This window comes from Bipolaris sorokiniana (assembly GCF_000338995.1).
Source record: "Bipolaris sorokiniana ND90Pr unplaced genomic scaffold COCSAscaffold_1, whole genome shotgun sequence".
In the NCBI taxonomy this organism is placed as follows: Eukaryota; Fungi; Ascomycota; class Dothideomycetes; order Pleosporales; family Pleosporaceae; genus Bipolaris; species Bipolaris sorokiniana.
The window spans coordinates 2,296,392-2,311,258 of record NW_006911895.1 but is presented as its reverse complement, the minus strand read 5'-3'; the positions used below and the strand labels follow the sequence as shown (position 1 = coordinate 2,311,258).

General features: G+C 50.4%; 6 protein-coding genes across 6 annotated transcripts; 3 read left to right on the top strand and 3 right to left on the bottom strand.

Annotated features, from left to right (window-relative positions):
* Nucleotides 1–270: 270 nt before the first annotated feature.
* Nucleotides 271–1,566, top strand: COCSADRAFT_177484 (uncharacterized protein; the record flags this gene model as incomplete). Its single annotated transcript, XM_007696832.1, has 3 exons — nucleotides 271–452; nucleotides 606–1,030; nucleotides 1,085–1,566. 3 exons carry the CDS (start codon nucleotides 271–273, stop codon nucleotides 1,543–1,545), a joined length of 1,068 nt encoding a protein of 355 aa, XP_007695022.1. The 3' UTR covers nucleotides 1,546–1,566.
* A 2,046-nt stretch (nucleotides 1,567–3,612) lies between these two features.
* Nucleotides 3,613–6,947, bottom strand: COCSADRAFT_166764 (uncharacterized protein; the record flags this gene model as incomplete). The annotated part of the gene is made up of 4 exons (XM_007696831.1): nucleotides 3,613–3,716; nucleotides 3,769–6,262; nucleotides 6,310–6,865; nucleotides 6,940–6,947. 4 exons carry the CDS (start codon nucleotides 6,945–6,947, stop codon nucleotides 3,613–3,615), a joined length of 3,162 nt encoding a protein of 1,053 aa, XP_007695021.1.
* A 2,969-nt stretch (nucleotides 6,948–9,916) lies between these two features.
* COCSADRAFT_132016 (glycoside hydrolase family 71 protein) lies at nucleotides 9,917–11,205 on the top strand (the record flags this gene model as incomplete). Its single annotated transcript, XM_007696830.1, has 2 exons — nucleotides 9,917–10,000; nucleotides 10,052–11,205. Exon 2 carries the CDS (start codon nucleotides 10,090–10,092, stop codon nucleotides 11,203–11,205), a length of 1,116 nt encoding a protein of 371 aa, XP_007695020.1. The 5' UTR covers nucleotides 9,917–10,000; nucleotides 10,052–10,089.
* Nucleotides 11,173–11,895, bottom strand: COCSADRAFT_32466 (uncharacterized protein). Its single transcript, XM_007696109.1, has one exon. The coding sequence runs from the start codon at nucleotides 11,769–11,771 to the stop codon at nucleotides 11,391–11,393; it is 381 nt and encodes a 126-aa protein (XP_007694299.1). The 5' UTR covers nucleotides 11,772–11,895; the 3' UTR covers nucleotides 11,173–11,390.
* Nucleotides 11,896–12,340: 445 nt separating this feature from the next.
* Nucleotides 12,341–13,482, top strand: COCSADRAFT_213980 (uncharacterized protein). Its single transcript, XM_007696829.1, has 3 exons — nucleotides 12,341–12,582; nucleotides 12,728–12,737; nucleotides 12,803–13,482. The coding sequence occupies exons 1-3, from the start codon at nucleotides 12,462–12,464 to the stop codon at nucleotides 13,443–13,445; spliced, it is 774 nt and encodes a 257-aa protein (XP_007695019.1). The 5' UTR covers nucleotides 12,341–12,461; the 3' UTR covers nucleotides 13,446–13,482.
* A 37-nt stretch (nucleotides 13,483–13,519) lies between these two features.
* COCSADRAFT_186617 (uncharacterized protein) lies at nucleotides 13,520–14,787 on the bottom strand (the record flags this gene model as incomplete). Its single annotated transcript, XM_007696828.1, has 3 exons — nucleotides 14,526–14,787; nucleotides 14,160–14,445; nucleotides 13,520–14,089 (listed from the first exon to the last, which is right to left on the bottom strand). Exons 1-3 carry the CDS (start codon nucleotides 14,738–14,740, stop codon nucleotides 13,520–13,522), a joined length of 1,071 nt encoding a protein of 356 aa, XP_007695018.1. The 5' UTR covers nucleotides 14,741–14,787.
* Between the last annotated feature and the right edge of the window lie 80 nt (nucleotides 14,788–14,867).

Sequence of the window (14,867 nt, the reverse complement as noted above, 5' to 3'; positions counted from 1 at the left end):
TGTTTGCTCGCTCCTTCACTACTTTGGACTGGCACGCAAACACTCTTCACCTTCACCCCAAATTGATATAGCATGACCTGTTTCTGGACCTTGCTCTGGCGTATCTGACTTGAGCCTTTACACAAAAGCTTTTTGCAGCTATTCTGAGCTGCCAAAATTGAGACCTGCCACTTACAGTACAGGTGAGGATACATGCATCGTCAGTTGTAGCTTGCTTGGATTAGTAGATGCTAACTAAAGGACCTACCAGGCATCCAAAACTCATGTAAGATGAGTTTAGTTTTCCAGAACAAGAAACCTCGCAAACAGTATGTCTTGGGTGACTTTGTCAAATATGCTACTGGCACATTTGCGGCTCACTTCGTCGCCATCTCCAACATGGGTCTCTACGAGTTTGCAGAGAAGCGATATATGGACGAAAACAACAATCACAAACTTGTCATATGGTTCTGGTAGGCCACTACTCTTACAAGAGCGGTGGCCCTCCAGTCCGGGCACAAGCGACAGGTGACGGTATACGGTACCATAAAGGTACCGGTTTTCGAGTGGAGCCGCTCATTTTGGACACCCATTCTGGAAAGGTCTACTATGACCCCCCCGTTCAGCTACATTGGCGGTACGATCAATAATGGTGATACTGTACGCGGTATGACGCAGGAACGAAAATTTCAACGAGCAGTGGTTGAATTTGCTATTCACTTTATCTTCCTCGTGAGCGGGAGATTGAACCAAACCTTGGATATAACAAACCCGGATTTGCTTGGTCATTTCAAGCTTGCCCTCGTAAATCTTCTACGGAATCGGGAGGCTCACGAGGCGGCTCACCACACTCCAACCAAAAGACTTGCGACACGCGTTGAGGAGACAGCTATCACTAAGAACGAAGCGCGTCCTTTCAAAGTTAGTGAGACGAGGTATGAGAATTCTACATCTGAAATCATACGACGGCCTCTGCCGCCTATCGTTGCGGCTTCACTAAACCGTAGAGTTATCGATCTAACGCGTGATGTTCCTGGATCTTCGCCTCAAGGTAGGTGAATTGAAGCCTGCTTCTGACTGACTAGTAGCTGAAATTATGATATAGTACTCAATGAGCGTGTAATTCTCGAGCAACAAGTGCGAGATCTCAGAGCGAAGCTCGAAGAAGAAAAGGTCAAAACAAATGCACTTGAAGCGAGGCTGGTTCGAGAGAAAGCCATACGGCAGAGATTACGAGATCAGCGGGAAAGATGGACTATACAGAGGCAAGCCTTGAAGGTGAAGGTTGCTGCAAAAAGACAGCGACTAGCACAGTGCAAAGCGACCGCGCTTGAGTATCAGCTTCAAATTGCAGCGGTGAAGGAAGAGCTTGGGTGTGAGAAGAAAGCGAGGATGTTCTGGCAGCACAAGCACAACAGCTTGCCAAGAATGCTGCTTGACCGTAGCCGACTTGCTGTTACTTCAGGGGCTTCAAATGATCAGGAGTCGAGTGTGGTGTTGGTCAGAATACCAAATGCAGGAGTACACAAAGGCTCATTCGGTTCTGGCCGTTCTCAACCGTTGTGAATACAACTTGTCAGGCTCCCAGGAGTTGATAGCTATGGTACTACGCTGTATGGGTGTGCTATCGAACTATACGTTCAAGGCAGGAGTTGGCACATACTACATGGGTATGAATCTCTCCCAGATTGAAATGCATGTAGTCAATTGAACCGGCGTCTCACATCAGAAATTAGTATATGTATGTCAAGAGTCTAGGTACACATGCACATATTCTCCTACTAAACTAACGGCTACCGAACCTAAGCCACACACACACACTCTCTCTCTCTCTCTTCCTCTCCCTCTCTCTTACAACCACGTCTCCTCGGCCTTTCTAGTCTCTCTTTTCTTTTTCTCCCACAAGTTCCTAAAATCCTCGTCTCGAGATCCGCGCTGAACCCAAAGCACACGTCACTTTTTCCGAAATTTCCAAGTTTAGCGCATGTGGCTTCTCACTCTCACACATACATACACCGTTCGGCCAAGTTCGCGCTTCTTCTTCTTCTTTTTTTTTGATTTTTTCTCTCTCCCTCTCTTTTGCTTAGGCTACACAGCCTGAACTACGCAGGTGTGACAGACCGTCGCTTGCGTATCCGTATGCAGGTGGTAGGTGGTAGGTGGTAGGTGTTCCAAACGTCAGCCACGCATCGAGAGGAGCCAGATGCGAGATAGAGTGGCGGAACGCCGCCATCTTGCCGCATGCGATGCTGATTGGGGGGGGGTTAGGGCTAGAATGATACATGCATAAAACTAGAGCTAGTACGGTGTGGTGGGAGCGAAGTAGCGAACGCCATGGTGCCTGTACTTAGGCGTACTACTTTTGCATGGAACGGTTGCTTTTCAGGTACGCACGCGAAGAGAGAAAAAAAAGGAAGGGTAGTAGTCAGGGCATCGGTGCAGGGCACACATGTCCTGTGTGCCCTCCCCCCCGCTTTGGAAATCCCAATCGTAGTTTTATCAACAAATATCCCGAGTTTACATATCTGTTTGCTCATTTGCAAATCATACGAGATGGCGGGATATCGTATCGAGATTGAGAATCAATCAGTCGAATCAATCCCGCGCGCACCAACCAACCCCCACACCCCCTGAACCGGTGGCTTCCGACGTCGTGAGTACCTAAACGTTTTCTGGTACCCCTTACCCGCCTGCCAGGCGGCCGACCCCTCCCGCTCCCACACGTATCCCGTGGGGAGAGGTTTTGGCAGCGGCCGTTAGTCGGGCGGCGGCTTTTGCTAGCTACTATTTTAGTGTGGGAGAAAATGGCCTCATAAAGTTTGTTTTTTCTTGGGGACCGCAGCGCTACTAGTCGCGGACACAAGCGGGTGGTGAGCAAAAGCAAATCAGGGCTGCACAAAGGGGCTTATTAACCAAACTTGGTAGCGATTGCAGTAGTCGTGGGCCTGATGATCTCTAAGCCCTCGAGTTGCGTATGCATTATCGATGCATTGGTGAGACCATGTTGGTGAAAGCGATGAGTATAGAAGGGTGATTGGTAGATTGGGACTATCGTGCTCGACGCATGGGTAACCAATTAGATTGCTTGCGTCCATCTCCGTGGAGAACAGGAGAAATAGCGCATGTGTGACTACATAAGATTGGAGCAAATCGAAAGTCGTATACATGCTGTACGACATAATGCTGATACATCGGTGTGCATCAATGTAAAGTGGAATGGTTGAGACCGGGGTATTCTTAGTCGTATTATACATTGTTGCAGCTAGGGGCTGACGGCAGAATTAAGAGTCAACCCCGAAACTTTATGATTGTAAGCGCGATGAAAGTGGTATAAGTCGTACAGATGGTGAGGCAGCCTCGTCGTCATTCAAGGTCGTAATGCGCACTATGCAAGTGTAGATATGCATAAGCAACAAAAGAAAAAGGATCGCTAAGTCGAATCGTGTGGGAGAAAGATGCCAATGACGCCAGTGGGCGTAAAGTGGATGTAGTATTGAGGGTCACAATTCAGAGCATGGGTTGTCGAGTATGTCGGGGGCGCAGTGCTTGTTGCGAGCGATCGTCGAAAAAGATAAACACAACTTCCACATGTCTGATCGAACGATGTCGAACCAAGCATAGGGACCAATAGGATCACATGATACCCCTCAATCCGCGAAAGCCTCCAGTTTTGGCAGAAGAAGAAGGCTTCCTCTGATCCTTTTCTTTGACCTTCTTTCCAATGTTCTGGGCGCCTCCTGCTTCTGAATCAGATTGCCATTGTGTAAAAGGGGGGCACAAACAACTAACCTCGACCATATACTCGAGCCTCCGACTTGGCTTCGACCTTGTCTTTCTTATCTCTGCCTGAGCTACCGTCTGTGTCAACAGAGAAGCTACTCTTCCCGCTCGAATGAGGCTGCTGAGGTTGTGGCTGACTGCCGGGAGAAGCATCGTGATTGCCAGCATAGTCTGGCCCATAGCCACCGCCGAAGCCGGGATAAGGCGATGGGGCTGTTTGGGAGCTCTGCGTTGTCCCAAAATTCGTAGATCCAAACCTAGCAGAATAATCAGGTATGGTGCCTGACACGGGACTTTGTGCCGACTCTGGAGAGAGATATTGATAGTGTTCCTGTTCTTCGCTGGGCGCTCGGTCTGTCGAAAGAGGAGGCAAGTACTTTGAGTTGTAGCTGTTTGCGTGTCGTACACTTGAATTTCGACTGATTTGTGATACGCCAAAGTCAATTTGACCAGATTTGTCTCGAGGGTACAGCTGCCCCATTGCAGCTTGCTGCTCGCCCTCGAGTTCGTGGTATTTCATCTGCAACTCTGTGTATTGCTCCAGGAGGCGGTAGTGGGTCTTTTTCAGTTGGCGAAGCTTGGCATCGCTCGCCGCCAGCGCTGAGTCGAGCATTTGTTGGACAGACGGGGGAAGCTGTCCTGGCTTACCAGCGCTCTTGTCAGTCGTCTGCAGCCGTGCCTCCAAATCCATAATGCGGCGTTCGTAGGCCTTTATGGAGCGTTCGTGCTCTTGCTCGCGGCTATTCAACCGCATGTTTGTGATTTCTAGGTCATTTCGCAAATCGTTCCGCTCTTGCATGAAGATATGCAGCTCTTTCCTCTGGTCTTCAAAGGCAGCAATTTTCTCTTCTGCCATTTCCAATTCACGTCGAATATCGCTGTAGTCTTCAAGCTCATACTCCAGCGCTTTTGTTCGTTGCTGGGCTTTGAGCTGCTCTGCCTCAGCTCTTTCCACGATCTTCTTCAGTTGCTCACAATCTGATTGCATCTTTTGTAGCTCGTGTCGCAGACCACCCTCATCGTTGTGCCAGGTCTTCTCACTTTCCTTGTATGATCGCACCTTTGCATTAAGCTCGCCTTCCCATTTTTTTGACTGACTTCTGCTCGTAAGCGTCTCTTTCTTCAGCTGAGCATACAGCTCGTTTGCCTTGGCAAGCCGGGCCTTCAAAGTCTTGTTAGTGTTTATCAGATTTTGGGTCTCAGCCTCTGCAGTGGCCTCTTTGATGTGCTTGCGTTGGAGCTGACCAATATGCACAAGATGTTGCAACTTGAGATAGCGCTCAAAGTTGAGGTCATTGCGAAGCAGCATGATTTCTCTTTGTAGAGACGCCATGGTATGATTCTGGAACTCGTTTTGACTGAGGTTGTTTTGACCGGATACTGACTGTATAAAGCTATCCAGGTTGGACTGTTCAGCTACAAAGCGATGAGCGGCAGCTGTAGACAGGCTGTGCAAGTCAGTTTTCGGGGCTTCTCTCGCAGGTGGCAGCGTGGGGGAATCCGTCATGTCGCGACCTTTTAGCAGGGGAGATGCCATGGATTTGATAGATACTGCTGACTTGACTGACTTGCACCGTGGAGGAATTTCAAAGGTATCAGGGATGTCTGGAATGTCGCCCAGAGGGATGTTCATTGTCGACTGTGTGTTGCGTCTGCTCTCGTCTGAGCCGTGAACTGTTGCTCCGTCTTGATCATCTAGAGTGAAGTGTGAGGGAATGTCTGGCACGGGTGGTAATGCTGCGCTGGGTGGTGGACCAGGATCTTTCAACGTTGACGAAACGGCCACACACAAACCCATGCACTCGATAACAACATCTGCAGGATCGCTCTTCAGCCATTTGTTTTCGCTAAGCTCATCTTCGGCCGTCGTGGTGAACATGTTCGGATGCAGCAAATGGACTTGGCGATAAGGTTCGGTGCGGGTGTGAATGAGATCTTGGTCCAAATCGAAGTCGTGCGCGCCAGGGAAGTTGAGAGACTTGAGGTACTTCCTGGGTTTTCGCACAAAGCTCATGAAGTTGAGTGGGAATAGGCCATAGAGGAATGTGAAGTAGTGCATCAGCGTGGGCGGCGACGATTCCGGATAATCGACTGATGGCTGCAGCTGCTCCCAAACTTGCTCCGAGTCGTCTTGCTCTTCCTCATCGTCTTCGCTGTCGTCATAATAGGCATCCAAGTCGGCTGCCTTGTCATTTTCGCCACTCCCTAGCTTGTCCCAACACAATATCCTACAGTAAACAAGGAACAGCTTCACTAGGTGGTGATCCGAAGTCAAGGCTCCGCATATGTGGGGCAAGAACATGATGAGAACGACAAGGGCAAGCTCTACGACAGTGGATGAGTTGTCGGCAAGCAGGCATTTTTCCAGGTGCTGGATGAGCGGAGTTTCGAGAACCAGGTGCAGGTGGGGTGGTTGGAGGCGGACGAAGGCGCTGAGTAGATTGAGAGCCTGGATGCGGTGTTGCTTGTGCACAAAGAGTTCGTCAAGCCTGAGGAGAAAGGTCTACACAAGTCAGCGTGGAATTGCGCCTCTAGGCGTATTACACCTACCTTTGGCATCTTCCGCCCATAAGCCACTAGTATAGTTTCCAACTCATGCGCGACGAAGCCGTTTTCCGGGGAGACGGGCTCGTCAGGCGAAGAGGGAACAGCGGACCTCGCCAGGTAGATGTCGAGTATTCTCGTGGTAAAGAGATGTGACAAGCGCGCCTGCTCTCCGTCCTTGTCTGCTTCAGAATCGTACACTAATATGCTCTGAACAAAGGCTTTTGCATCTTCCATCTCAGTCTTCTTGTAGCCCACACCGTCGATGATGGGCTTGAAAACCGAATTCCACCAGGCCGTCAAGCGCGCCTCTCCGGTGATGGCAGGTCGCAGGATTCGCAAAGCGGAGAGGAAGGCGCTGCGCTTGTCAGGATTGTTTGCGACATGGCGGGTGTAGAGGGCATGGAGGTCTTCGTGGAAGCGGTGCGAGTCATGGTCATCGATGTCATGGTAGCGTTCGAGGAAGGCGTCAATGGTTGCGCAAAGCTCGTCGGGCAGCGGGTAGGGGACGACATGGGCTGAAAAAGTAGCATTGAGAGCCTTGAGGGCCTCGCGCATGGATCTTGAAGAACAGGTCAGCGTTGACATAGCCGAGAGCATGTGTCTTTTGGGGGGGGTTTTTTTTCTTATGCTTACCCGGACATGTTGAATTGTATGCCCGCCTATTGATGCTACTAAGGCGCTGTGGCCGGCATCAGAAGGCGACGGGCAGGTCTATGAGTGTTTGACGACGGGATCCAAGGTTTAGCCGACAGGGAGACGTCACGGGCATATCACTGCTTATGTAGGTCGAGTCAGGGGAGGCTGGGTAGGTTTTTCGAGGGCAGGCATGCGTGGGGTGTAAGTGGTGGAGGACAGTGAAGGACGGGCGCACGACACAGGACAAAGTTGGAGGATGTAAGTACATGAATAGTAGGCGGGAGACATGACATAGCCCGCTTTCCAGAAGCCTGGGGGTGCTTTTGGGGGCGTGCATGGGCTCCCTGATGCGCAGACGGCATTAGCGGAGATGGCAGCATGCATGCCAAAAGCAACTCCAGCGTTCAATGCCGGCCTGCAGGTGTGCTGGTGCTGTTGCTGGTGGCCATGGCCCCGTTTGGTTAAGGATGCGGTGATGCTGGTCCCCTCTGGTCCCCTCCCTCCGCCCGGGGCACCGCCTAATTGCGGCAGAAGCAACTTGCCTGCGCACATGCACATGCACATCTGCGTCACGGCACGTGACCAGCTGTTGCAGCGTCGCTTCCTGCCTTGCCCTCACGCCACCCGTCTGTCGTCTGTCGTCTGCCGGCCAGGCCTCCCAAATCTCTCTCCATCCTTCTCCTACTCAACTCGCGCTCGCCCATTCACCCGCCCAGACTTGCCCTCCCCACCAGCCATGTCGCTATCTCTGGGCCTGTGTCTTGGTGTCTTGCCCACCTGCTCCAGTCGAGTATAGCACCGCTCAGCTATTACCACTCTCCTACCCTTACCTCCATTACTTACCTTCGATCCTGACCAGGGTCCATTTCGTCCCACATTTGATAAGCACTGTGTGGGATTCTGTTGCCCATCAGCAGAGCAAACGGGTACATTCTCCGGCATGCCGTGAATGCTTCGTCTAATACGCCGCCATGCCTCGCACACTATCGCCAATTACCGATACCGACAGAACGGTAACCTTTGGGCCCCGGTCGCGTGCCTGCATTCTGCATCTTAGTCCGCTGCCTAACGTCAAGCTCTTGTCACGTCTTGTTTACAGCTGCTGTCCTCAATCGCCCCTCTGCTGCCAGAAGCATAATTTCACCAAGGAGTGGGGTCCTGAACGAGTGTAGCTTCGAAACTGCCTTGAAGCCAATGCAATGTGCAGCCACGTACGCTGAGCGGGAAAACGCCAAAATAGGCTTCTCGTTAATACATGTGTAATCTAATCTCTACTCTGTCCCCTTTCAATTTTCGGGCTTCTCTAACTTTCAAATCTCGACAAAGTGGATACCTGCTCACGTCAACATCCCTACGTGTAGCGACGTTTGGACTGTACCTTTCAGTATACAACGCTTACTCAACCCACGTGTCGGGTAAGAGTGAAAAAATTCTATACAAGCGCACCTAGAGTCAATCGGGTTCATTGCGTCCAATCGTAAATTGGTGTTGCCCTTCATTGTGCCTTGGTAGAATTCTCGGAATTGGATGGCGCCTGTGCTTTTTCGCAATGGCTTGACGTAAAAAGGCAGCTCCGCCCATAGGCCACTAGACAAACGCTGCGACTAAACCTCCTTTCTGGGTACCATTAGTATCTCTCGGTGGACTGAGATAGGTGGACTAAAAACTAGGTATGTTCAGCATTCAGTCCAAATCACAGCCTGGATCATTATAAAGGGCATTGTAGCCTTGATTAAACATCTAGAACTCTTCCGAAGTAGGGATTCTTTTAATCACGTACTTGTAGTATCTAGTTAGTGCTTGGTGCTGGCTTTACTGCGCAGTTGCAGTGTCGTGAAAGAGGCAGTGTTGATCCGGCTATTCCAGTCCCCCGAGAGGTACACCTGCTGTGATAGAAAGTCTACAAAGGCCTTCCCAATTGTCTCTTCTCGGATGCTCCGGATGTCGCTACAAGAAATTTGTGGATCAAATCGTTATACATGGAGTTAGCACGATCTAGACACGCGGAACATGGCTTCTACGGTGGTCGCCTTGGATAAGTCGAACCTTGGTCGCCGACCTTGTATGATGCTCCACTGAATTTCATTGGACTTGCCCAGTCCCACTTGTACGTGCTCATCTTGAGATCTGGGCTGGTTTTCTTGTGAAATACTCGAGTACACGTAGATGGCTCGAGACATCACATGGTCAGGTTTCGGACTCTGTTATGAAGGCGGTGCTCAGGCAAGGAAACGATGAAGACCATGGATGAAGACTACGGTCGAAATAATGCTTTTCAGGTGCTACGTAGATCACGGCTGGTGGAAAACTTTCTCCATCGACTTCGCGGCCCGTCGCGCACTACGCCACACGGCTTTAGTCCTAGAGCAATGCTTAGTAGGATCCCTCAACGACAGTAATACCCACATAGCAGCGCGAATACGATATGTACACCACAAAAATTTATTTTACCGCGGCGTTGCCAGCCGATTGCGCGCGTGAGGTCATGATAAGATAGACTTACTTGAAGAGCACCAAAATATACGGGGCAAAGAGTCAAATACACCAATCATGACGTGGAATGAAAAAGACTAGAACACAGCAGCGTCATTCTTCATGTACATGACTGCACCCAAATGCAATGGTTGTTTTTTAGGCCATCACTGAAGGGCCGGTCAGAAAATACCCACTTGTATAGCTGGCGGCCTGAGGCAGACCAGTGTTTGACACTCCCCATGGGTGGTAGAAGGAGAGCATACATAAGATATTGGAAACGCACTTAGGATAACCATAAAATCTCCTCTGGTCTAGCATTTTCAATACTCAAGTGCTACCAAGATGCGCTTTAATTCCACCATATCCGTTGGCCTTTTGGCTAGTGTTGGAATGTGCAGAGTGGCGTCACGCAGATTTATTGAAAGGCCCATGTGAGTATTTTCTAACTCTCTTCAGTGGTGCTTACTGACCTATATAAACAGTGTCGCACACTACATGGTCGGGGGTGTTCAAGAGAAAGATATTATCCAGGACATCAAGGATGCGAAAAGCATTGGTCTTGACGGCTTTGCGCTAAACTATGGTATGAATCGTTGACATCATTCTTCTCATTAGCATTTCTAACAGAATCAAGATCAATTTGAGTGGTGGTCTAATGACACTGTCAACTTCATGTTCAACCATGCAGACGAATTGGGTGGCTTCAGTCTCTTCTTTTCATTCGATCACGGCAAAGGAATCTTGAAAGACCCTCTTGACTACGCCACCTATTTCACCACATACAGCGGCCGTCCCTCGTATCTCAAGATGAAGGATCGAAACGGAGATGCTCGAAAGCCTGTTCTGTCCACTTTCGGGGGCGAGAACATCAAAAACGATAGATGGAACCAGTTCAAGAAGACGGTAGGCGATGTACTGATCATACCCGGTTTCTCTGAAGTCTACAACCCTACCACCAACTTCTTCCAGGGCCGCAGTGCTCTCGACGGTGTGTTCAACTGGAACTCCTGGCCCACCGTCCAAGAAGACAGGGTTGCCGTGTCAGCAGCAGTAGACCGCACTTTCCAGACTGCCGCAAGGAACGCAAACAAGTACTTCATGATGGGCATTTCTCCCCTCCAATTCAAACACACCAGCTACGGTAACTGGTACCGCCGCGGCGAAGACAACCTCGAGAACCGCATCGGTCAGATTCTCAATGTCCAGCCCGACATGGTGCAGCTGCAGACTTGGAACGATGGCGGAGAGAGCCACTACATGGGCCGCCTTCACCCGGAACCGCTAGACAACCGAACAAAGGCTCTGACTGACGGCTACGATCACACTGGCTACTGGCAGATTCTTGCGTCCTTCATCAATGCGTGGAAGAGGCGCGACACTTCGACTGCCAATATGTACCCTACCAACGGTAAACCCGTCCAAGGCACCTTCTGGCACCACACTCTGACCATTGGCGGTTCTTGCTATGCCGACGAAATTGCCAAGCCAGGCAGCATCATGACTGGCGGTGAAGACGCCGTGTCCGGTGTTATCCTCGTGGCACAAAACAAGCAGGGTCTCAAAGCTGAGGTCAAGGTCGGCAATGTTCGATTGGGCAACGTCATTTCTCTCTCTCCCGGCTTCAACAAGTTTAAGCTTACTGGGCTGGAGAAGCTAGTTCCTGGGAAGGTGCAGGTTGAAGTGTGGGATGGAAGCACGATGGTTGGGGGTGGCTATGGTAGCATTGAAGTTACACGGGAGAAGGCGCTTTGTAACTACAATTTCCAGGTTGTTGGTCTGCCTTCTTGAACTCCTACAAGATTAATACTGGCATGAACGCGGGGACAAACTAGACAGCTAGTAGGGATGAGTGTGATAAATACAGTTGAGTCTTTTATCGTGCTTTTTTTTCATGTCTATCAACTTGATCATTTCATTTCCCCCAACAGAAATACTATACACTTCTTTCATCCACATCCTCTACACCCATCACACTAGGTCCTCTCACCCAGCCCCTCCTTTCCCCCTTTAACCTGCTCCCCACCCCCGATCCCCGTTGTCCTCTCCGGCTGCTCCTGGAAATCCGGCTGCTTCGCTGGATGCTCATCCCCCTGCTTAGCCTCATCACGCGAAGCACTCGACTGCTGGTCTGTGTGCTGGCTGTCAGACCGCACTTTGGCGTTTGGTGCTGCGCTCGAGTTGGGGTGCGGGTCTGGAATGTTGGAGGCGGGTTTGGAAGTGTCCATTAGTTTTTTGTTGGGAGAAGACGTGCAGAAGGCTTTTGCAGGAGGGAAAGTAGTACGCGAGGTCTGGAAGAGCCCATGTTGGAAGCGTGTGGATTGGCGTAGTGTGCGGAGCATGGTTGGCAGGGACATGGTTGGTGTAGTGATGCTGGTTCGTTTCCAAAGTCTAATGCGGTGTAGGTATTGGGTAGATGCCTGTTGAGAGATGAGGATGTTCGTTGTTTTGTATCAAGGAAAAGTCTGTCTTCAAGTATTGATAGGCTATGAATTTGCATGAGCGAGTAGTTACGTTTGCGCAGTTCTCTTTGACAATGTCTCTCTGACATCATTCTGACAGCGTCAATTCACTACCGAGCTATTTCTCTCTAGAGTCTGCCGACATGGGGCGTCGATCAGCGTGTACACTCGATGTTCTAGATTTCCAGCCCTGCGAATCGCACACATAGATATAAGACAGGCTGGTGTGACATGTATGCGAGCGAGTGTGACTGCTGTGAGCATAAGCTTTAGGCGGTCGTAGCTGCACCAAACAGCAACATGCATTAGCGGTCTGGCTTCCATACCGAGCCCATGCCCCATCCGGTTACCGTGCGCCTATCCTGCCCGTGTTCTCTTCTCTTGCATCTTTTCGCGCAGGCCATGTCAGCCCAAGCCAGCACAAAGCCCAAAAGGGCATCTCGAGTAGTCACAGGATATAGCCAAGTCACTCTCATTTGCACACACAACCTTGCTCCATTTTTTTCCCTTTCTTCCTCTTCCTCTCCTTGATTTCCCAATTGCCTGATCCGGTTTTTTGTTAGCGGGCCCTCCACCAAATCCATCATGCCCGAGTTTGTGCTCTTTGGTGATTCGCTCACTGAGTGGGGCTTTAGCGAGACTACTCAGGGCTTCGGCCGTTTTCTTCAGCAAAAGTACCAGTACAAGGTGGGGATCGTGAATGAAGGTAGGCTCAGGTGCGGATTCTATCAACCATCGTCAATCAAGGTATTGCGCCATGGGTTTCGTTGGCGTATACCTGGCGTCCAGCCCGCATAAAGGGTCTTGTATCCTCTCCTGATCATATTATATACTGACCAATATCGCAACAGGTAGAGCAGGGTATGCCCATCCACAACATGCCAGGAATTTCTTCACAGTACCCAGAGCATTAATCCGTCACACAGCTACACCAGCTCCGACTTGCAAGATGACTTTGCCCGCATAATACGCAGCACCGCAGCCCCAGACGCAACGCAAACTCTCCTCTTTACCATCTTCCTCGGCGCAAACGACGCCTGTGTCGGCCTGCAAGGCGCCGAGTATGTTCCCTGGCCCGTCTTCTCTGAGAATATCCGTGGCTTCCTCGACACCATCCTCACCGAGCAGGCCATGGACAATACTAAAATCGTCCTCATCACGCCACCGCCAATTAACAGTCAGGTTGAGGCCATCAACAAGAACATGTCGAAAGCGGAGGTTGAGCAGGAAAATTGCAAGAGGAAGCAAATGCTCGGGTACAGGACGTACATGAATAAGAAGCGGTACGCAGAGGGAGTGATGAAGATTGCAAAAGAGTACGAGGAGACGGAGAGGGTGGTGGGGTTGAACTTTTGGCAGGATATCGTGGATGCGCTGGCAAAGGAGGAGGGATGGGAGTACGACGCCGAATTGCCGCCGGGCTGCGGCTTACTTGGCTCAAAGTCGTTTCCAAAGGGATGGTTTACTGATGGTCTGCATTTGGATGTCAAAGGCTATGCGGTATTGAACAAGGGGCTGTTCAACCTTGTGGTTAAGAAATGGCCCGAATTGGCACCTGAGAAGCTATAGACAAGCACCTGAATCTTTTTGTTCTGTTTTGCCCTTCTTTTCGTTCAGCTATTTGGTGGCCTTTCTATCCATGCTTAACCTCTGTTCAATGTGTTTCCTGAGCCCTTGGGATTCGCCTCTACATATTCGTCCCACGCACGCTGCTTCATCGTCTCTGCATCCGCTGCATCAAGGTCATCCTCATTCGGCTCAGGTTGGATCCCAGACTGTGGACCTCCACCCTCGATTATACCACCTCTCTTCCTCTCTTCCTCTAGATACTCGTCAATCGTCATGGTTGGCAGGTTGTGATCCGGACGGAAGACGCCCTTCTTCAGGCTTTGACGGCTATCCAACAACGTAAACGGCCGCATGGGTTTACCATCGCTACTCAAGATAGGCCCAGAGTACCTCAACCCAGCATACTGACCATCCAGACGCTCGGAATAGCCGTCTTTGCCTCTGCTGTCTTGCCGGGCGTCGGGCGCTTGCTGGTCCTGGCCTGGCGGTGGCGCAGGTGGCGCTAGCGAGATAATGTGAAGTTCCTGAGCCATCGACTCGAGTGAAGCAAATGTCTGGTGTATCATGAATGCCAGATCAGTCAGATGCAGGTCTCGCACCACCTGCTCATCTTGCTCCGCCAGCTTAGGATTTTGTCGGAGATACTATAGTCGCGCAGTCAGCCTCTTACACATTTCCTATACAAACAACGGTTTAACATAAGGTGGGTTTTACCTCAAGTTTCCTCTTCAGCTCCTTCTCCTCTTTAAACCGGGCAATCTTAGCATCTCGTCTCGCTGATGCATCCCGCGTGTTAGCAGTAGAGAAATTATTCTTGTTTTCGTTGTAGGCTTCCAGAAGTTTCGTATCCGCCTTGCCAAGCATATCGTAGGAATCCAGCAATTTCAGGAACCGCTCATAGTAACCCCGAGCACGTAGAAGATTTGACTTTCTGAGTGAGACATCTGTATTTGAGATTCTTTGCACGAGTTCGGCCAGGTGGTAGTTTATCGCTAGGTATCTGGTTGGTTTGTAAGCATGGGATTCATTCTTGTGAGAGATGTGGAAATCCAGCGGTGTGTATGAATAGGTTTGATATACTGTAAATCGGTTGATGATATATCTTCGAGAGATTCGTTTGGACTGAACAGCGACACCTGCTCAGCGATCTTGAGGCATTCTTCATAAGTGGCAATGGTTGCGCCGAGCTTTTCCTGGAAGGTGGGACTGTTTGGCTCATAAGAAGATGAAAGTTCTTCGCGCGCCTTCTCGGCTTTTGAGAAGAGCCCTCTTAGACTCAGCGGTTCTTCTGACATTTTGTGAAGATTGAGTGTTAGAGTTGTGCTGATGATGAGGAAGTTTCGATACGTAGCCACGTGAGAGCGTGAAATGGTATTGAGTCAGCACGGTCCTCCGAGTTGAGCATCACGTACCCCGCCATCC